The sequence below is a fragment of the Halyomorpha halys genome, unplaced genomic scaffold, assembly GCF_000696795.3.
Source record: "Halyomorpha halys isolate HHAL.00 unplaced genomic scaffold, Hhal_1.1 Scaffold2194.1, whole genome shotgun sequence".
NCBI classification, from domain to species: Eukaryota; Metazoa; Arthropoda; class Insecta; order Hemiptera; family Pentatomidae; genus Halyomorpha; species Halyomorpha halys.
In genome coordinates this window covers 2,266-25,897 of record NW_027111589.1, presented here as the reverse complement: position 1 = coordinate 25,897, position 23,632 = coordinate 2,266, and the positions used below count along the sequence as shown (strand labels likewise).

Genomic DNA, 23,632 nt, shown 5'->3' with positions numbered 1-23,632 from the left:
TTCCAACAGCTCTTGTACGAACAAGGGATCAATCGGCATATTCAAAAAAGAAATCGCTAAAAATGCAGCACACAACAAGAAGGCAACTAAAGTATATATACTCCTATATTACTCTTCGATTCTTATCAGTCGGCGATCTTTGTACCCAGTTGTTTACATCATAATAACTGAACAATTTCTGACCCAATCAGTTTATCTTTAAAATCTGGAAAGGGTGAGATAATTTTACTATTACGTTTTAATCAAGAGAGTATTGTGAAAGAAAAAAAAGAAGAAGAAGAAGATAGGAAACTGTACTTCCTCCTTTGAATTACGAAAGATTTTCAAATAAAATGTACGCATTGTATTGTTTAAACCATGAACAACAACTCACAATCATTCGCTAAAATCATTGCTTTTAAAATTATTGAAAAGTAGATACAATTTTATAATTAAGTTTTAATCAATGAGTGTTTTGAAAAGAATAAAATAAAATATTAAGAGAACGGAATTTCTGCCCTGAAAAGAAAGAACGATTTTTAATTTGTTTAATTGATATAATGAAAACAGTTAATAACGATATCGAAAATATATTTTTCAAGGATATTGTTTTGGAAACAAACATCTGTAAAAGGGATAGACTAAGTGAGATATTGAAAACTTTTCCGAATTTGTTTCTTCTAAATCATACCTATGTACTTAGTATGTAAAATAATTTTTAATTTGAAATTTAAGGTTTCTAGGAATGCTGATTAATAACCATTATCTATCCATATTACGCCCTCCGATGACGAAGCGGAACTATGGTTATTAGTATTTACATAGATTCTAAAGGAAAAAAAAAATGTTAAATTCTAAAAATCGTCCTTGTATCTTCTATTTTAATTTCAGATAAAAAAAACAATTTTTTATTTATTTATTGCTATTTACATCTGGGATTTTGGATTGTAAGGATTGAATACGAGAGGAATTCGAAGGTTTAGTGGAGCCCCAAAGCTCAACTCCGTATGTCCATATTGTCCTTATTACAGTCTTGTAGATCAGTTTTTTGTAATGTGTTGGAAGTTTAGACCGTTTGTCTAGTAAGTGCTGTAATAGTCGAAATCGACGTGCAGTTTCCTGTCCTTTCTGAGCCAAAATCAAAAAAAAAAAAAAAATACCACATTACGCAATAAAGTTCTGCATAATCTTAGCGTCAGCAATAGTATTTATATTTAATGAGATTATTGAAAAAAAAACAGAATAAAATCAATTAATACTGGTATTAATGTAAACAAGAAAACGCATGTACGTGAAACGCTCAAGGTTTTAATTAGTAAGCGGCATATTTAATTTATTTTTCTTAGATATACTCATCAGCCTTGAATTTCTGGAATAGTAAACTTTGAATTATATTCACATGGCTTTTGCATTGTATGCTTAGTAAAACTTATGCATGTCTTTTATGTGAACGGAATTTGTTTTTTAATTGCAGTTTCCTAGCTTGTGCAAGAGCCTATTGGTATGAACTAGCAAGACCCGAGTTAAGATATTCCAAGGTACTAATACCCTAAACATTCAAGTTCAGTATGAGAATGGGAATGTTAACGCCATAATATATAATTATCTTGTAAATAATATTTAGTAAGTATTAGTGTTTAATTTAATAACGTTTATTTGTATTTATATTACTTTAATTGAATTTGGTTGTTTGAGAAGAAAAATATGTATTTATATTTGAACGGAAAAACAGAGCAAAATCCCCTGAAGTTTTTGTTTATTCCAATTTTTTGTCATAATGTATTGGACTATGACTGAGTATAACTTCGCCATGGAAAATTTTCAACGGAAATTCTTTTCATTCCAATCTGAGCTCATTATTATATAACCCTGGATTTTATAATTAAAATTGGTTCTGTATTTTATGCCAAGGAGAGGTACTAGTGGGCGTTGATAACAGACTGAGCTTTAAAAAAAATCTACTTTGGGAACCTTTAAACGAATAACTTAATAGTTAAAAAAAAAAGTTATAGTTATCACTATAATGGTAGCTTCGGTAACCTTGGCTGTGATTATTTTTGGCCAATTATTGCAATGAATATTAGTTAAATACTAAATTGAAGTTTACCCACTAAATCTTCGTTCTAGAAAACCTTCTATTCGAAAACCTAAGATTAAACGAGTTCATAAATGTAACTAATAATAAACATATTGGCTAAGAAATGAAGATAATAACAATTAAACAAAGATGAATAAATATACGCATATATTCTAAACAAAAATTATTCACATTACAAACTAAGAAATAAAAATTTAAATAGACACAATGAATAAATCGAACTAGAGACTTTGATAGGTAAGGCAACTACTTAAGTCATTCTGTTCGAGCTCTTAGATCCGTTGCATTGGAATAATTATGCCTATGATTCAGCAAATGTTCTTTTAATAACTTCATTTCAAACGTGACAGAGCAACACGAGTTCTTAATGTTTTGAAGCGAATCAAAAAGAGCTATATCAAAAATGTGTGTACATACATATATAATATATATTAAGAAAAAAAAAAAGAAAAACACATCTGATCTGTACTACTACATCGCACGAAAGGTCAGGGGTTCAATACTTTGTAAGGAGGTACTGTGTCATAAACTACGGTTATAAGGAGGTGGTTAGTTTATGTTCAACCGCCAGATTATTACACTTTATGAAACTTGTTGGACCCAGGAGGGCTCCCGAACAGGGCTGAATTACGACTACAGTGAAACAGAAAATAATTATCTGCCACAGTCGGATTCGAACCCGGGTACTTGGAGTTCGTAGCACGATCCCTTACCAATGAGCTACACACTCAAATATAGTGTGTATTTTTTTTTTTTTTTGTATAGACCTTGAAGATCTTTGGCCACCTCTACCTATTCAAGTTCATTACTGAAAAACGCGCCCTTCTTTATCTCCTCCACCACCTGAGTCGCGGCCTCGCTCTTGGTTTAGTCCCTATGACTGAGGTATTCATGGATAGGAACAGAGAGCTTGTTGCGTGGCTTCTTGGTATATATCACAAAGCACGATCTATTGATGCTTTTCTGATATTATTTCCTAGTTCTTCTTTTTTTTCTAAACATCTTATTCCTTCTCATACTTTGGGCATACTATAACTCTAAGTACTTTTATAAATTCTTTAACCCTTTTCTCAACGATGATTGTAAGAGGCTATGACTCATTACCAAAGTTCTAGGGTTACGGTTTTTATGAGTGATTTGCAGATTCGAATTTTTTATTTTCGTGAGATCTTTGGCATTAGGACATTAGTCACGGAGAAGAAGGCTTTATACAAGCTGAAGATTCTTCGGTCGACTTCTCTGAACTGATCATTGACGGAGGTTCGGAGGTTCGGAGGTTATCGAGTTTCGGAGGTATTTGAAACTTTCAGCTAAGCTCCGATTTCCTACGCTTATGTTATCTACTTGATGTTTAATTCTATTTACAATCATATACTTTGTTTTCATTGGTTTCTCCGTAAGCCTTTACCTTCCGGCAATGCAATTAGTGAAACGATATTAATGAATCGTCCCTACGTGTTCTTTTTAGCATTTTCGCATTATCCTATCCATATTCCAGAGAATAGCATCAGAGAAAGACAGCCTCCTTAGCGAAGTCCTGACTTCACACCGAAGGCTTCATTCATCTATCCCTATACTAGCGCTCAACATTTAGAAACATTTATGTCAAAGAGAACACCCTTCAATCTTTTTTTAATACCCCCCTCCCTGTCTGGGCACTTGACAAATGAGGGATTACCAAAACATGACCAACCTATTCTAAAAATGATGGAAGGGTCAAAAATTCATTCCATAGGATCGGCAGATCGAAATAAAGGTCGATTCCCAAAGCCAGATTTGAACCGGCGCCGCTGCAGTTCCGAAGTTGCTAAGACCGATGCCCTAACTCCATCGGCCAAAAACGGCAAAAAAAAACCTTTTCAACCGTACACATAAATATCCCATGCATTTAGAACCTTTGTCAACCACATCACACCACACCTTGTCAAACACCAACTTCCCTGTTCTTCCGTCATGATTTTCCAAAGACAGTGTCTATATATATATATATATATATTTATTTATATTTTGATATATATTTGTGTTCGTATGTGTGTTGGTATACATATATTTCGTGTATAAAATACTTTAGTACAACACTTTTTCTTTTTATAATGAAACACTAACTTTTTGTATGGAAATATTATTTTTAACAAATATTATATAGTTTATATAGCAGTGCAATGAACTCTAAAGACTCGGGTTCAAATCCGGCTGAGGTAGATAATAGATTCTGTTACTGTACCCAATTGAGTCACAACTGTAAGCTTGGAAGCCCTCCGGGGTACACTCAGCCTCTATTATGTGGTTACCCTTTATTGGAGAAAAATCTGGCAATTGAGCGTGGTCATGAACAAACCACCTCCTTGTATAACAGTAGTTCAAGATAAAATACTCCCTTACAAAGCATTAAATAACTTGAAAAGTATCGATCCCCTTACAAAGTATTGAACTCCTTGTATTCCAGATGTATTAGGGCATTTACTATAGTACATTGTGTTCTTGTACCATAGATCATGTATCAAAAAAAAATGTTTTTCTATTCCTATTTAATACTTTAATTCTCAAAAAATAAATAGTATGCAGGAGTAATGGTGCTATAGAATGATATATAGTGCTGTAGTACAAGGGTGTATCATAACTAGGGGGGCAAGTCAGTTGAGACATTTCAGCACGGAAAAGGCGAATGAAACCAGAATTTTAAGAAAATTAAATGTAATTATAGCAGTGCTTTATGAGTTACCACAATTAATTGCTTGAAAAAAAAATAAAATTCATAAAAAAAAAGTTTTACTTCCAGGCCCTTCGCTAGGTACGCCCATGGTGTAGTATGAGTTAGTAGAGAATCTTTCTAATGTATTTTTAAAACATATGTAAAAAGATAACTGTGATCTGTGGTACAACGTATAGTCTGTACAGAAAGTAATAAATCTCAACGACCATATTCCAGATAAATTTGAATTGCTAATAATGCGTTGATAAGCACGCAAAGATGTATTACCCCGAGTTGACGTATATTTATATCTAAAGGACTGACGTCTTAATTCGTTCATCAAATTATATGAATCACATCAGATTATAGACGTTATCTGATAATAAAAAAAATCGAATAACTGGTTTGATTCAGGAGTGATTAATTTTAAAATGCACAGCTTGATATTGTTCCTTGAAACGAAAACCAAGACTATTTTTCATTAGGGTCCTAATTTATATTAATTAAAAAATACTTAACTAAATTAAGTATACACTTAAATATTAATTAAAAGTCATAGTATAGTCGTTAAAAATATGCTAAAAAAGATTTATTAGTTAATTGGTACAAAAAAGAGACGTAAATACTATCATGCAATGATGTAATACAATCATGTAAATACAATCATGCAATAAATACTAGCATGCCAGTATTGCAACAACAATCTAAGAATAAGCCATATTTTCCAACGATGCCCATATTTCACACCACATCTCAATAGCTTAGGACTAAACCAAGATATCTAAAAAACCCTTGGGGACGATGATAAAGCAATAAAATTGGTGTTTCAGTTTTTAAAATAACAAAATTTACTGACAAAAACATAACTAGATCGGAAGGGAAAAAAAATAATAATAAAATAAATAAATAAAATAATAAATAATCAAATAAAAAAATGAATACAATTTAACGAATATTAGCAAAATTAAATAAAATATAAATGGTGTTGATGGCCAATGAAGTTTGGCGCCACTAAACAAAAACAAACAAACTATCAAGCAATTAAAAGGATAGAAAATATATACAATGTATAAAGAAATATTGTAGAATTAATTTAATAAAAACCCTGAACTTTCAATTTCTGAAAAAAGAAAGTAATAATAGTTATCAGGAACCTCGAATATATATATATATATTAAATTGGATTTATTAACTTAAACTACCTCTAAATAAATTTTTACTTTTATTTTCCTATATATGGAATACATAGTCAGAAAATATCCTGAAAATCGTTTTCGGATGTTCATTAAGTTCAAACAACCAAGTATCGTAACATAGTCGGTGTTTAAAAAATCATATTCTAAACTACCTTGATTTTGTTGATTTGAAAAAAATAAATAGTTCTCATTATTAGAAATATAAAAAATTAATAAATACAAAATATTAATGAATTTTATGAATAATTAAAAGGAAAAATAGAGACATTCAAGGGGAAAAGCCGAAACCGCCCGATCTTTCCCGATTGCATAACTGCTAGGTTACCTTTGGTTAAACTGTAATATTCTTGGCAACAACATGTATCTATTCGATATTTCCACTTCGAGAAACCCTAAAATATGAATTTTTATAGCAACAGAAAATTTTTTATCCCTGATCTTAGATAGATTAATTTTTTGTATCAAGAATCAAAAATAATAACTTCAACAAGAATCCACAAAGCTTGGGAACGTATTTAGGGTGTTAAGTGAAATAATAGGGTTGGTAGGAAATAACCTGTATTCAAGCGACCAATTAATTTATTAATAATATGTAAGAAATAATTAATAAAAGATGAGAATAAAGAATGAGAAAAAGTAGGTGCGGTTTGGTAACACTAGATACCCCTTTTGGCTGAAATTGATCCTTTTATTTCGCGGTCTGAATTTGAAACAAGCGAAATGAGAAACTTCAGAATTTCAGTTTTTTTTCTTTTTACGTAATTTAATAGGCTTCTTAAGCAAGGCTTCTGGGCCTAGTGATTTATACTAATTACATGCATCCTTGGCCTCTGAGATAAGAAAGCAACAACACCATGAGTTGGTAGAACTAGCAAAGGTTATAGGATTCAATTTCATAGGGAGGCAAAGAGGAGAAAAGAGAGAAATTATGCATTGTTTTGATTTCATAATTGTATCCATAAGATCAAGGTAAAAAAAAAAAAATGTCCAGATTTTAGGATCGGCCAAGGTAGATTAATTGTGAATCATAGGAATATTTTATTTACTCCATCTAAGATACATCCCACATTCGGTTATTAGTCATCAGTAAAAAAAATAAAATTAAGAATATAAATACTGTCTGTGCCTCGCAATAACGAACTGAGACTAGTAATTTAGCTGGGTTTTTTTTTTTTGTTTTTGAACGAATCTGATTGGAATGTGCTCTCATAACACTATGGAACAGAAAATTTATTTTTCTTTGCGGCATGTATCAAATTACATGACAAAGAGTTACTTTGTTCAAATTGTATCTAATTGTAAACCATATAGTACCAATATTCTGTATTAATTATTTTAAACATTCAACCGTTGACCGAAACAACCTAGCCTTATTTTAATATTAAAATAATTCTTATATTAAGAATCTTTTAAATAACAGCTTTTATTAAGGACTTAATATTAACAATTTTAAATTGATTGTTAATTATAAATTAGCACACCTTAACTATGATTTCTTATCCTCACATTAATTATTTCAAAAATTCCAGGCCTTAGTTAAGTTAATTTATAATTATAATAGTTTTAAAAATGGAAGTGGGTAGTTCATTAGTAAGGTCCTGGACTACTGACTCCAAGAACCCGTTTTTAAATTTGGCTGTGGCAAATAATTATTATATGTTACCTGTAGCCGTTGAGTCAGTTCTGTGGTTCAGGAGCCTCATAAAGTGGATAAAAATCTGACGGTCGAACATGATTTTCACCAAAGTACCCCCTTTAACAACCGTTGGTCTGGCAACAGTACTTTCTTACAAAGTATTGCACCCCTGACCCTTTATGGGTTGTAGCGGTACTGATTTTTTTTAATAGTTTTAAAATTGTTAATAGTTAGTTAGCAATAAAAGCTGTTCTTTGATAAATTTGTCCTTACTCATGGCCAGGTATACCGAAAATTTGGATGTTTAAAATGATTTATAAAGGATTTTGGGGCTATATGGATATAATTCATTATAATTATACATAATTGAATAATACAACCAGGCTCCAAGTATATATCAGAAAATATATATATTTTTTTGGTAATCGTCTCTTTTTACGTTTCATCATGAATGATAATCCTCAAAGTACCTTGTTTATAAGTCGGAAAAAAGATAGCCAGATATGTAAATAAAAATCGTTGTTATATCTTTGATGCGCGGTCATAAGGGCTTAAATCACTTTTTGAGCATTTGGAGATTATGACATATTACAGCACCAAATCAGAGCTACTGGTTCGTAATAAAGTCTTTATGCTTCACATAGACTTACTAATATATTGTTTTGTAAAAATAACAATTATAAAAATATCAATAATTAGAATTTACATAATGTTTTGAACTTTTTTTGTTTTTGCTCTCCTGAAAAATTCATATTTTCGACTCAAGCCCTTAAGACCACGCATCAAAGATTTATCAAGCTATTAAACTAGATTTCTTTTGAAAGAAATGTGATCAATTCGCTCAAATCTTCTGATAACGATCCCGATCCCTTTTGCTAAGAACATGGGAAATTCTGAAAAGAAATATAAATGACTTTGTTAAACAAGCATATTATGGAAAAGAACTTGGACAGCGGGATATAAAAACCTTTGTACTTCCATATAAAACTAAAATTGCTTCCACTTGGTGTAATGATAAGATGGTGGGAGCCAACTAATCACCTTCATGATCCCTACTTTTGTGCCGTCAATGTAAATAGTACCAGCCGACACAAAAAGCGCTTTTGTTATTACACAAATAAACAATTAATCAAACCACCGACTTTACACAGTGAAGATTTGCCTGTACTGATATTTACTAAAATTTGCGAAAGCTTTAGACAAGAATGAAATGATTCAAATGTATCTGTTAAATCCACAAATAATCTATTAAATCCGCCTCAAAATACTTATCGAAAAGAAATATTTCTATGAACACAAAATATTTCTCAACATTTCCAGACATTGCGGTTCCGACAACAACATTTTAAAAAAAATATTTCAGTTTGAGATCGTTTAGAAGAGCAAATGACAACAATCTTTATACAAAGAAGTCTCAACTTTATAGATCTGATGTAAAAGTGTCCTCATCTAACAATCTCACTTATTTTAAATAATGAAAAATATAATAAATTCATTAATCCGTATCTACCCTGAAGAATTTGATAACTCGTTAACTAATTAATTGGACTTAAAACTTTCTCACGGTGAGTACGGAAATAATAATCAACAAATCTATAAATAATTTTATTAACACAGACTTCAATGATCCTCTTTTTCTCTCAACTTTTTTATTTTAAAAAAACTTCCAAAGTTTCGGCCCTTAGGCCATTTCCATGGAGACAACCTATAAAATTTGTTTTCAAATTATGATTACATTACTTACTCGCACAATACTAATAATCAGTATGTGCGGAGAAAACTTATTACTAATTTTATATTTCTATGTAAAAAAAATTTCCCTCAACTTTTACTTATTTAATACATAAAGAAATTAGTCCGGCAATTATTTTCTGTCGACATATGTTGAAAACTAAACTATGTCAAAATTGTCTTTAAAGGTTGTCTTGAAAACTGTCATCTTGGATCCCAGTTTACAATTATTAGATTACTTTAATTCCTATGTACATACCGAGCATTAGTATTGTGTGAGGAAGTAATATAATAATAATATGAAAACAAATTTTATAGGTTGTCTCCTTGAGAATGGCCTAAGGGCCGAAAAGTTGGAGGTTTTTTAAAATAAAAAGTTGAGAGAAAAAGTGGATCATTGAAGTTTGTGTTAATAATAAAATAAAGCGCTCTCAAACAATCAGTAATCTAATAAAATAATATTGTTCTTCACTTTTAAAGTAAATAAAATATCATATATTACCTATCCATGAGGCTTCAGCTTTGGTAAAATGTTCTATGTTAGGATCATCAGCCAGCTGAGGTAACAGGATACCCGAAAACGCTAAATTAATTCCAGCCTGGATAACTGAACTTAAGGAAATGCAGCTTACCAAAACCTGTAAAGCGGATAAACGTTTCGTTATTTTTATTTATATATATTATATATATGTTATATAACATTTATGGTAATTTTTTTTTAAATCTAATTGGACCGCAAAAAAAAAAATAAATAGAAACAACACTAACATCATGTTCAAGGGCTTCTATTTTATGAAAATATTGAGCCTCAACTTTGTCTAATACTGAGATATAAAAAATATTTTTAATGAGGTGTAGATAGTTGACCGTAGATTAATGCTTGGAGAAGTTTGTCGGGGGGTGCGGTCAGCAAAGAACAACATAAATAAACAAAACCATATTTATTTATTTTATGCCGACGTTTCGACCTGAGTTTCAGGTCTTCATCAGGGCTATAGAACAAACGAGATTTTTAACCATATTTATTTATTTTATGCCGACGTTTCGACCTGAGTTTCAGGTCTTCATCAGGGCTATAGAACAAACGAGATTTTTAACCATATTTATTTATTTTATGCCGTCGTATCTCTTTTGTTCTATGGCCCTGATGAAGACCTGAAACTCAGGTCGAAACGTCGGCATAAAATAAATAAATATGGTTTTGTTTATTTATGTTGTTCTTTGCTGACCGCACCCCCCGACAAACTTCTCCAAGAAAAAATATTTTTGATTCGGCAAGCATACGGTTTGATTAGTTTTTTCTTTTATGCAGGATAAGAATATATACTTAACTATCAATATAGCATTAACTCATATTTTTTCAAATTCAAGGGTTTGTTTCTTTTTCAAAATTAGGTCCATTTTCTGTTTCCCAATTTCTTAGTTGTGAACAACTTTTTTCATTGCTCCTCCCGTCAGGATCTTGGAGAGAACAGCTGATGTAAAACACCGCCATATGATGTAAGAGGTAAGCTTTTCATTCACAATTGGTCACAATTGACAAGATAATAATTTTTAAAACTACTTCCGCTATAAAAATTGTTCATGGGATTAAAATAAATATTCTATAAAACAATAAAAGGCTTAGCCAAAACGTAGGTAGCACTACATCGCTGCAAACTGGGAAAATCGCCAATTTAGGATTACAAAAGTGTATCCAAAAATTTGAAATTTTTAAGTAGAAGATTGTTAAGGTTTTAATTATATTGCAAAATACAGAAATGAAAGAAATAGATTGAGTTCGCCTTCCTCCTTCGCTGATGGTTATTTTTTATTTTCAGAATGATTTTTGAAAAAATAATTGATGTAAAAAAAAATTTTTAAATATAGTTTTAAAATGCAGAAAATAAACAGACCTTTTTCTGGTGAATCTCTCGAAATGCCTTGAGAATTTCTAAATTGTTTCATAAATTAATTAATATATATCTAAATATTGCTAATTCCTGTATTGTTATTCCTAGTCCCAAATTACCAGATCGGGTTATCAATGAATGAAGGAAGATGAGGCTTTAGAATTTTATGTTGAAGGCACATTGGGTAAAATCCAATTGGATCGCATTGGATGAAAGAGGCAGTATTAAAAAATTCAAAAATCAGAAATTGTAATAATAAATGGAAGATGGTCTGGGTAAGAAATAAATAAATAGAAATAAAATAAATAAAAACTAAAATAGTGATTAAAATATTTATATTGAGCCAACGTTTCGCCCCACGTTGCAGGGCTTTCAGACTGAAAGTCAGAGCGAAAGAGAACCATTTTGACAGGATGTATTGGGAAGAGTGAGTAACTGACTCTCGCTCTGACTTTCAGCCTGAAAGCCCTGCAACGTGGGGCGTAACGTTAGATCAATATAAATCTAATCACTATTTGAGTTTTTATTTGATCGCACCCGAACCATCTTCCATTTATTATCACACACGATCAATCAGCGATCTTCCAGAAATTGTAATAGTACGTTCCTTATAATTTCAAAGAGCAGTACGTTCCTTATAATTTCAACCCTCGAATACCATAGCAAAAAAATAGATACGAAAGGCGATCTACCAGCATGTATTGGTACACCTATGCGGGGCTAAAAATAATGTCTGCATGCTTGTGCAGCTAAAAAAATTTCTCGCAGCCCTTATCGGGTTAAAAAAAATTGCGGCACAATTGTAGTTAAAGCAGTTAATATGTAGAAATAAAAAAGAGTGCAAATTAAATCCTCGAACATTTATTAAATTAAAACACAAAATAACAAAGGCATGATATAATTTTAATAGGTAACCTTTAACAACAGATACCTACGTAAAAGAACATAATAAATAAAACGTAAATTCTTAATTTGTATTTGATCATAAATTTAACCTAGTCGAGACCGACATTGCCCGATGTGCAAATGATTACCGAAGCTATATATAATACTGGTTGCACACCGTGTGTGTAATAGTAGTAATGAGCATTTATCAGCAATTCAAAGTAGTCGTCGAGGTAAAAAAAAAATCATTCACTTCTGTGGACCGTGTTCGAAAATAATCGCCGAATAGATTATGAGTAGTATACATACCAATGGACTAGAAAACACTTTTCTAAGGTGCCACAGCAAAACCTTAAAAAATATATATATATATTATTGCCACGGCGACCAGACATTCGCTTGCGGCACTTATTTGTGGAACCATCGTGTTAAAGCAAAGGTAAGAAAGCAACCCGTATAAATCCGCGGACAACTCTTACTCCCAATCGGGTCTCCTCAAGAAAATAAAATTTTCAACCTAATTCAACAATGAGGTTGCTTAAAAGAGCATTTTGAAGTACTTATTTTATTTGAGAATTCACGATTTAAAACTTTTCAAATAACACGGTAAAACTGATTCAACAATAAGCCCTCACAATTAAGTCCTTCAACAGCCTATTACGAACCACCTGTTGCTTTAGGGGGAAACGTCTAGGCGATGTATAAGACATTTGTCTGACGTTCGTTCTAAAGAAAGTATATTTTTTGGGTTTTACCCTATCCGTACTGGAAATTAAATATTTAAACATAAACATAATTAATATCATACCTGTGGCCACACATCACTAAGAGATGACTTTTCAGACTTTCTCTGACGCACTGGTTCAGTTACCACTCTGAAAATAAAAATATTTCTATTGGTAACTAAAATAATTTTTCTGCTTAAAAATAATAATAATAAGCTTACACTTCAGGCTTCTTGTCTTTCTCTAATAACTGTCCTGCTTCCATTTATCACGATTGTATGTGCTTATTAGAGAAACTATTTATCTTAAGTTATCTGGAAAAATCAAAATTAATGAAAATTTTTGATGTTTAAATAGTGTATAATACATCTTAGAGTACATGTATTAATTTCAAATTGATACATTCTGCCATTAAAAAAAAATATTTTATTACACATGTATCCTAATTTAATTTTATAATACTTAATGGGTTATACCAGAAAAAAGTAAAGGATTACAGCAAAATAATCCTGACGGCGGGACATCCACTTATCAAAGGTCTTCCTGCAATGAACTTCCATCGCCGACTTCTCTCCCCCCCACCTTCTGAATTTGAATTCTATAATCTTGTCTTTGTAGTGCCAGTTCTACCAACTCACACTTTACGAACACTCTATTACAAAATGTTCTTTCTGTCCATTTTATTTAAATTCATAAGCGTATAAAAACATTCGTATATTTAATTGATATGAATAATGTAAATAACAGGTTTTTGGATAGATGAGGATCAAGAAATTTTGCCATATCTATGCAAATTAACCAATTCAATACAATGCACAACAAACAAGAAGCACTAATCTGACCTGATCTATGATCATTGATTGTTATTAATAGGTAAAAGTACGATATAAATAGAAACTTTGTTCAATCGAGATATTGCAAGTTAAAAAGAACTTTGAAAACTTAAGGAATTTTGCACAACACAATTTAGAGCGGTCCTAAGGCCTTAACCTTACCTTGTTTAAACAAAGACCATTATAAAGTGCATTTACTGATAATCCATCATCACAAGAAAATAACCTTCTCTGAACTATAACCTGCTTCGTTTCGCAAACTATTGACTTGACAGCATGTGCTTTCTTTGACACTTTGACTCATGTTCTGCTTAATTACTATAATGTAATTTCCACATACTATAACATCCTCTCATGTGTCGCCGTTGAGTGTTCTATTCTTTCCAGTGTGCTCTTGTTTAATATTGTATAATGGCTATGTTAGCTGAAAGGAAGCAAAAGGTGAAGTGGTGTTTGAACCCCCGAGGAAATGATTGGGCTAAAGGTAATAATGTTTTGTAAATGTAATTCCTATACTGAAATTGTTATTATATAATAATAAAGAGGAAGAAGTTAATGCCATCTTAAATCATAAAAATGATTTACAGTTATTAGCATCATGTAGTTATGAAAACTCACATAATTAGTAAGATAAAAGGAAGATGGTCTGGGTGCAGTCAAAGAAGAACTCATATAGTCGTAAAAATATTTATTATGAGGCTCTAAACAATTTATAACTTATAATAAATAATTTTACGGCTATTTGAGTTTTTCTTTGACTGTACCCGGACCATCTTCCTTTTATTACACATGGTCAATCATCGATCTTCCAATAATTAGTAGAATATTAACTGTATGTATGCATTTCATGTTACATTGTTTCAATTCATATTTTCAAAGAAATTTATGTAAATAGAAATGTATATTATCTGCTAATTGTTTATCATATTATTGTTAGACCAGTGTGGTTTATCATGATAATAGGATTAGTTGTGTTTTTAAAATTATTTAAGCCCATTGAGTATCATAGTATGACAAAACATATTATTATATACTATAAACAATAGTACACATTTAAAAAAAACAATTTAATTGTATTTTGTAAGTTAAGTAAATACTTAACTTACCTGTTATCACCTCCAACAGTTGGTTATAACCTTCCTTGTTTATTTATTTGTTAACTTATTTTTCTCTTATCTATCTTGTTAATATGTATAAAAATATTGAAATTTGGAACCATCGCTATAGCAGAAAATACAGTAAATTCTGTCATAATTTTGGGATTATTTCATTGAAGAAAACTAATGAGAAATGGCATGATATGTAAGCAATTAGAAAAGGAACCTGGTTTGAGGATTGAAAATTATATTTACAACCATAGTAAGGTATATTAGAACCAAAATGTATCTTAAGTTTTATAGGGTAAGAAACAGTTGGTCTCAAATTCTGTGGAAGATCCATTGTTCTAGTAGCAATCTTCCAACTTAAATTTTTTTCTGTCACCTTTTTTGGTTTCCCTAGGCAGCATAAAATTTGCACATAGTATCCACCCTGTATTAGTTCACCCTCAGGAGAAGGTAGTTAGTGCAATTTAAATTTTTTAAGATTACACTTAGTATCAGGTTATTGCCCACAACTTTTTCAATAGGATAATACATAAGTTCGTAGTCCTGAAATTTTAAAGACTACATACAAACAATGCATATATACTATATCACTGATCTAAATATTAACAACTGATCCATAACAGAGACCATGGTGGCGTATAACATGTATTATGTTGTACACAGCTAAATATTCACCAAATGAAGTAATGATATAAGTATGATATCCTGATATTCTAATTTTTGGTTTAGTGTTATTAATATTAAGTTACATGAAAAATACAGTTTGGAGCTTTCACTTAAGTTAATATTGAAGTTTTATCAAAAATGTATTTCCAAAAAGGTTTTTAGAAACATCACAAAGAAAATTTTTTTGATCCCTTAATCTAGAATCAGAGAACACTAAATTGTCAACATCTTTTGACACAGAATAAATATTTCCTACCTTTGCAGGCTTAGGATTTTTCTTATTACATCTAATAACTTTTTGAATGTACTCTATTCCAAAATTATCCCCTTATAATTATGTTTTATGTAATACTGTACTTTAAATTTGGTTACTAACATTGTAGTGCCAATGAAAGTACTAATACTTGCTAAAGTACTTTAGCAACTTGAAATTTATTTTTATTTTATTTATTTTTTTTTTACTATGTGGTTTACAGATGAAAACAAATTTGGCCAAAGAATGCTGGAAAAAATGGGTTGGCAGCCTGGAATGGGATTGGGTGCAAAAGGACAAGGAAGAACTGATTTTGTTCGCCTTCAAATGAAAAATGATACTAAAGGTATTTGATATGAAATATTTTTTCCTGGTTTTGAATTGTTTGATACAGAATAAATGAAAAAATATTCCTTGGTTTTTTCATTTAATGAAATAAAACTTGTTTCATTTGTTAGCATGCTAGAGATGATAAAATATATGAAAATTAACATAGGGTCGATGTCAAGAGAAAATGACGAATCCAACAAGTTTAAGAAGAGTATATTTTATACTTAATCGAAAAACCTGGAACATTCCTGACTGTGTTTCACTTAGTTAAACTAATTATTATTGTTGATCAATGAGGACTCTATAGGAAATGCCCAATAAAAAGAAAATGTAAAATAAATTAAATTTACCCATTTTGCAGAATGCCCACGAAATATCTATTTTAAATAAATATAATAAAAATATTAACAAAATAGCAGGGTAACAAAATGGATTGCTAATATATAATTTTATGTTGTAAAATGTTACTTTAGGCCATCCAGTCTCCCCCAATGGTACTTAAATACCCAAATCATCAATGTAATTCGAAAGGTATACATTTAGTTTCAATATGGTAAATATCTACACCAATTCTTCAAAATAAATATTAAGAAAGGAATAATTGCATACCACACAGTACACCACCTCAGTCATGTTCATTCTCTCCAATATTCGCAGTTCTGCATTATCAATCATACATGCAATGTCATTCAAGCATTCCTATAGCTATTAATGTAGCAATATTATATCAATGAGGTATAATCACTCACTCACTCACTGTTGGATGCTACAGTCCTTGTAGGATCTGGGCCCCTGCCACCATTCTTTCCTATGCCTCGTGGTCTCCAGCGAGTTGCCATAACACCCTAACGCGTTTTAGTGAAGTTTGTTTAATGTCTGTCTGTGACAATTTAAGATTAATTTTGTGAATGTCTCTTAAAACAAATTTTCATTCTCCCATTTTTCTCAATATAGGGTGGGAACCTTTGGGTAGATGTCTCATGTTGGCAAAAAGAACTTGAGGTCCCTCTTGCCGGACCGATACTAGTTCTTTTAAATATCTATATTCTAGGCCCTTGTGGTCCATGATTTTTAACCTTGATAGCATTGTTTTAAACAATCAGGGTCATTAAATCAAATCTAATATAATTTTAGGCATAAGATTTTTCGAAATAAGTGAAACTTTTTATTTGTTCCATTATAAAAGGTGTTATGCAAGAAAAAAACAAACATTGACTTTTTTTGTTGCATTTCTTTCATCTGTTGAAGAGCCCCTAATAGCAAAGCATTATTATGACACCTACTTGATAAACTTATTTATAAAATACTTCAAAATTGTTTCAAATAAAAATTTTATTTCAGGATTAGGGAACAAAGAGAAATATGACGAAGTCTGGACTCGTCAACAAGAAAACTTTGATAGTCTTTTGGCACAATTGAATGGTACTGATAAAAATGATCAAGTTGAAGATTCTACCGATATTCCCTCTTTAGAGGATAAATCTAAAATGTCAAGAGCACGTGTTCAGTGAGTATTATTTATCTTTAGCTTTATCTTAAAATGAAATATTTATTTTATTTTCAAATATATTTATTTTGACCATATTAGAATTTGCTATTTATCTGCTTCAGAAATGAGCAAATATGGGGGGGAAAAAGAAAGAAAGAAAAGAAAAATAGAAAATGAATAACAACTATGAGATCAGTAGAGCAATTTTCTTGTTGGGCAGTGCCACAGTAGTCTTCTGGGCTTATTATAAGGGTTTGTGGAACTAGATTCTTGAGTCAATGTATTGGAATTTAGTATCAGATGCATGATACCTTCTGTGGCAGTGGATGTGACGAAAGACATTTCAAGTCGTTTGTAATGTCTCATTAGAAATATAGAATGTGCAACAATCTGTTTAAGAACTTTGGATTGCAATGATGTTTTGTTTTTTTTATATTTGACATCTTGGTTGTCACACTTGGTTGTCCTAAGTGGTTTTATCAGTACTGTATAAATGTTTAGTTTATTAGTGAGTGATAATTTTGAACATTTGTCAAGTAGTCTAGAAATACATCTGTACCTTTGGTTTCTTTCATATTATGTCTTATTGGGTTTGGCCATTTCAATGTTTTGTCCAAGAGACTTGAATAGCTTACTATGTCAGAATTTGATACTGGAATACTAGGGGTATTCATGATATTGTGTTAAATGTAAAATGTTTTACCATGCTAAATGTTATAAGTATAGTATTGTGAGCAGCCCTATTTAAAGTCATGTTTAATGATAAATCCATAAGAGCTCCTAGTGGATTTTCTGAGCAACTTGTTTAGTAACCTTTCCTTCCAAAACTTGTTATTGTTTACTTTTAAGTTTTGATTACAGTAATTTATTACATGCCTAAAATTAGTGAAAAGTAGAAATGTAAAAGTTCGGCTACTGATAGCATTTTTTAAAAAGTCCAAAACACAAGACAAAAAAAAAACACAAATTATGAGTAACCTAACACAACAGCAAACAAAACGATGACAAGCTCAGCTGGTCTGTTTCATGACGTCATTCTCCATTTAACAGACCTAGTTAAAGACTCTCAGCCATGTTATATCATTTTAACTTGGTAGAAGAAGGAAATATTCCTGTATTTAACATAAGGTTTTCCATTTAACAGGTTAAACAAAAGATCATGAATACCCCTATTGTAATAAAACATTTGAGAACAAAAGTTGTGTTTCAGAGTGAATGAGACAAATAGGTTCTTTGATTCATTCATCATTGTTTTCTATGTTCTGGCCCAGAAAGTAGTACATCCAGTTGTTGAATAGCTTGAGGAAATTTAGTAGCATCTGTAGTAGATATCAGAATTGCCAAGCCATTAAAGTTTCCAATTGTTGTGAGATTACTTAGCAATATCTGTTCAAAAGTGTAGGACCTAATAAACTGCCCCTAAGGTAATCCAGTTTTGATTTGATTTATATTAGAGAACTCAAAGTTTATTTTCTCATGGAAATATCTATCGTTCAGATATGACTGTAGTATTAACAAGAAAAGTGGTAAATTAATTGTTTTTTATTTACACAGTGGTTCTTTGTGCCATATCTTGTCAAAAGTTCAACCCATGTCTAGGATTACTGCTGTGTAATAATCTTTTGACTCATAATCCACTTAGCAATTACGTTACTGAAACATGGTGGGAGTGTCATCTGTAGAGATGTTTCCATTTTATGTATTATCCTTTCACAGAGTGAATTTTAAAAACCCCAGTGAGGTAGGAGTTAGCAATATATCTTCTTTGTGGTGAACTAACAAATCTGCTTTCTTAGCACCTGACTTGATTTTGAAGTAGAATATATAATAGTTTACCATGAAGGAATACATTAACATAGAAATACTCACTTCCATTTAAACAAAAATTGGGTTTTTAGTTGTATATCTAGAAAAATCAAATATAGGTAAGACATTTTCTTTATCATTGTAAATTCATGGAATTGTTTGTCATCTCAGAAAAGGGCCAATATAATATGTCCATTAGTCTGCATATTTGTTTTAGATGATATGCTTATACTATTTATCCTCTTTGTCAGTGTGTTCACTGTAAACTAAGGAGAGGCATAATTTCATATCCAGAATTTCCTAATTGTTCAAGGTATAAACAGTAGTCTTCTCAGCCACATGGGAATTACTTAGTAACTAAGAATCATTGGTTCAATCTAGAAGGCCATAATCAACATTTGGAAAATCTCCAAGAATGTTGAAATTGTATTTAAAAAAAAAAAAAGAAAGAAAGAAAATTACCTTTTGGGGTGCTAGAAATATTGTATAAATGGTGGGGAATTAAAAAGCTATTAAACCCCTGCCTTGTTTGGACTATTCTGTCATCGGACGACAGAAAAAAAAGAAACTTCATCTCAGATAAGTTGTCCCCAACGGAGAGTTAACATACAATAAATTTGAATAATTTAATTATTACTTTTTATCTCTAAGAAGTATTTAGATCCAGTCATCGAAAAATAATTATATATTAAAACTAAAAAATATTAATCAGAGTACATGTAACAAAATTTTTTTGATCTTTTAACAGATAGCCTAATAGATTAACATAGATATAATAGACTGATGGATTTTATAAGTATCGCTACAAATATTTTAGGTTAAGCGAAATTATTTGTAGTCAAATATTTCAATGAGACCATTTTGAAGAAGGTGATTACATTAAAATTTTGTATACTTTCAGTGATCATTCAGTTTTATTAATATTTGTTTTCTTTTAGCTATCACAAGTTCACACGTGGAAAGGACGTCAGCAAATATTCTTCAAAGGATTTGAACTGCATTATAGGAATTGGTAAAAAGTCCTCTGAGAATAGTTCTGAACTGATTACAGAAGCTCCTATCTCAATGTACGATTACTTTCGTTCTAAAAGTAAAAAGTCTAAGGAAGTAGATAATGTGGAACATTTATTAACTCCCTCCAATTATGGCGATAATATTGAAACCTCAGATGTAACTGACAAAATTGATGAAGCAGAAAATATTGATGATCAATGTAAAAGTAAAAAGAAAGAAAAAAAAAGAGCAAAAAGAAAAGCATCTGATTGTGATGATCTAGGTGTTTCGAAAACAGAACTTGTAGATGAAGGTATAAGTAATGAAAAAGATGCTTCAATAAATGAACTACAAGAAGAAAGGATCATTCCTTTAAAAAAGAAAAAGAAGAAGAGAAAAATTAAGTCAATAGAAAATGATGAGGTAATAGAAAAAGATGAAAATTCATTGGAAGTCACACATGAAGAAATTGATTTAAAACCACTTGAAGAAAGTACTTGTGATGAAAGTGAAGTTAAGTCTTTAAAAAAGAAAAAAAAGAAGCGTCACAAAAATAAAGAAAACAATCTAGAAGATAATTAAACATATTTATGTACATATTTTCAATAAATTGTTAATTTATAACTGATCAATTTTCTTATGCTAAAACATTTTCACATTCAGAGTAATTCTTTTTGGTCAAGAAGTTACTGCCAATTATACACAATTTATAACTTTATCTGTTTTCAATCAATTTTAAACCGAATAAATATTAATTAAAACTGAATTTTTTTTTAATTAATTAATTTTAAAATTATTGTATTAATTTCGCTTTGTTACCACTTCTAAATGTTTGTAATTTCTCAACTTAGATTACCTTTGTATTGACATATTTACTGATATAAATTCTCCTTTATTGTTTTGTAGTATAAATGGGGGAAATCTATTTTTACTTTCACTTACCTCTGTATGGAATATGTAGTAAGGGAAAGAATTGCGATCGTGCACAAATTCAAATATGAGTTTTGGATGGAAATACATGTTTTGGGGTCTCCTGAGGCCAGCTAAGCTCAAAAATGGAAAGTCATATGACAATGGATTAAAATATTTAAGGCAGAAATATGCCTGGGATGTGACAGCAACTTTTTTGGTACAATCCACCGATCGGAAGTACCATTTTATAGAAACCATTTTTCATATTTATTTTTTTCCATTTGTGAGCTGCAATAAGGCCAGAGGCATAGTTTTCTAAGTTAATTAATAATAAAACATTATTAGTCAAATTATAATCATTGAAGTTAATAGATATACAGATAAATGGTAATAGAGAAGTAGATAAAAAAAATTGTGGCAGTCATGAGACTGGTTGACAGAAGTGAAATTTATGGAAATATTTTAATTACCTCCTTTAATTAAAATTATATTACAGATAATAATAGTTTTTTACATGTAAAGAATACAGTTTTTACATTGTCTCAAAAGCAAATAAAAATATAAAATCAATAACACTCTTTCTTAGAACATTGGTGGTGGTGGTCTCACTGGAGGTGGAGGTGGTGGAGGAAATGGTGGTCGATTGTAAGGAGGTGGTGGAGGTCGCCAGGCTTGAGGAGGGGGTGGAGGAGGAAGAGGAGGTGCTTTGTTTGTAGGTGGGGGTGGAGGAGGAGGTGGGAAGTGTGGCTGCATCGGAGGCCATGGCATCATTCCAGGAGGCATGGGTGGAGGAGGCCCAGGAGGTGGTGGAGGCATAGGAGCTACCATCCGTTGGGGTGGTAATGGTGGAGGAGGCATATGAGGAGGGGGTGGCGGATTGAAGACTGGGGGTGGAGGCAGTACTGGAGGGGGTGGAAGAGGAGCAGGAGGAGCATCTGCAAACATATGATGAGGCCTGTCGGCTTGTGACAGTGGGTTTTGTGCAGCTAGCAGTCGCTCAGCAGCAGATCCATGACGTTCACCTTTAGCATCCTTCTTGTAAGCGTAAGAAACTGAAACTGGGCGATTGCATAGAAACTGACCATTCATGGCATCAATAGCAGCGTCTGAAGCATCAAATGAGGCATAATTGATGAATGCAAAGCCTTTTGAATTTCCTGTATCTGGATCCCTCATAATCTAATAAAAGAAAAACAGATTACATTTAATTATGATGATCAGTAGATAGACAGTTTTGATAGAACTAATGGTAGAAACATTAAGATTACATTTTGTAAACAAATTAACTAACTGCAGTTGAGGAAAGATATGTAAAGAAAAATTTACATGATGAAATGTAAAAATATTAAGGACTCACAGGAACAAATATCTACTCAATTATTTCAAGAATGGGGATCTATCTGGATATACAAAAATAATGATGACAATCTTATATCGACAATGCCTCAGAATATTGGACCTTATGAAAAATTGATGAGCTCACCCTTTGATGTTTTGAACAGAAAATCTGGACCTACTTTGGATGCCACAACATGAATACAAAGAGTAGAGATCTTCAAAGAGGCTGACGTGAATAATATCAAATTAGTGACATTGCGTTGGACTGGCCATATTACAAGGAAGGATCAGAATCATAGCCCTCAAAATATTCATGACACATGTAAATGCATGTGCTCGGCCCAGAGAGCTAAATTGGAAGGTGCTAGGACAAAAGAGAGATGGAAAGTGATATAAAGATTAAATATCAAACTCTTTAATAGCTTATATTTAACCCTTTTTATTATAGATATGAGATAGTTTATTTCAAACAAACAAAATTAGAAGTACTTCGGAGGAACATTTTTTTTAAAAATACACATTTAAGCCTGTAAGCCCTATTTCAATGAGTATAAAACCTATCTGATATTAATAACCACCTAATTTTATATTGATATACTAAGTTTAATCAAAATAAAAAAAAAATGTGAAAAATCAATTTTATAAAGTAGCACTTCCGGCCAGTCGATTTTATCGAAAAATTTGCTGTCATGCCCAGGTATATATACCCTCCTTAAATACGTAATTTTAGTTTTGTACGACTTTTCTTATTTGAGCTAGGCTGTTCACACACAGACTATTTTGCAAGACTTGGTTATTTGGGCTCATGGGACCTCAAAACGTGTATTTCTGCTGAAAACTGGAATTTGAAATTTTTCACAATCATATTACTTTCCCTTACCATATAAGTGAGTGAAAGTAAAAACATTTGTTTTTTTTATCTAAACATAATACCTTTAGATCCAAACATCTTCCTGAATACTTTACACCAAATTTCAATATTTATAAAAATTATAATATAAACCGGAATTATTATCAGAAATTCCCATGGCTCCCTACCCACTAATTGGTATACCAAACCCACTTATTCTGG

The 23,632-nt window shown here is 31.2% G+C and overlaps 2 protein-coding genes and 1 pseudogene across 4 annotated transcripts in view; 1 reads left to right on the top strand and 2 right to left on the bottom strand.

Annotated features, from left to right (window-relative positions):
* The window catches only part of LOC106691251 (facilitated trehalose transporter Tret1), a 54,004-nt gene extending 40,536 nt beyond the window's left edge, over positions 1–13,468 (bottom strand). The window contains exons 1-4 of one of the 2 annotated variants that reach the window (XM_014436964.3): positions 13,311–13,468; positions 13,056–13,148; positions 12,918–12,984; positions 9,835–9,970 (exon numbers count right to left, since the gene is read on the bottom strand). In XM_014436964.3, the coding sequence (XP_014292450.1) occupies positions 9,835–9,970; positions 12,918–12,984; positions 13,056–13,099 (247 nt within the window). In that variant the 5' untranslated portion in view covers positions 13,100–13,148; positions 13,311–13,468. The remainder of the gene's footprint in view (positions 1–9,834; positions 9,971–12,917; positions 12,985–13,055; positions 13,149–13,310) is intronic. The other variant, XM_014436966.2, reaches the window with a different exon arrangement.
* Positions 13,469–13,904: 436 nt separating this feature from the next.
* Positions 13,905–20,942, top strand: LOC106691252 (PIN2/TERF1-interacting telomerase inhibitor 1). Of its 2 annotated transcripts, none has more exons than XM_014436967.3 (4): positions 13,905–14,151; positions 15,916–16,038; positions 17,364–17,529; positions 20,256–20,942. In XM_014436967.3, exons 1-4 carry the CDS (start codon positions 14,079–14,081, stop codon positions 20,890–20,892), a joined length of 999 nt encoding a protein of 332 aa, XP_014292453.1. In that variant the 5' UTR covers positions 13,905–14,078; the 3' UTR covers positions 20,893–20,942. The 2 variants fall into 2 exon arrangements, with proteins under 2 accessions (XP_014292453.1, XP_014292454.1); XM_014436968.3 differs by lacking the exon at positions 13,905–14,151 and adding an exon at positions 14,856–15,031.
* A 628-nt stretch (positions 20,943–21,570) lies between these two features.
* Positions 21,571–22,403, bottom strand: LOC106691253 (splicing factor 3B subunit 4 pseudogene; annotated as a pseudogene).
* Positions 22,404–23,632: the final 1,229 nt, after the last annotated feature.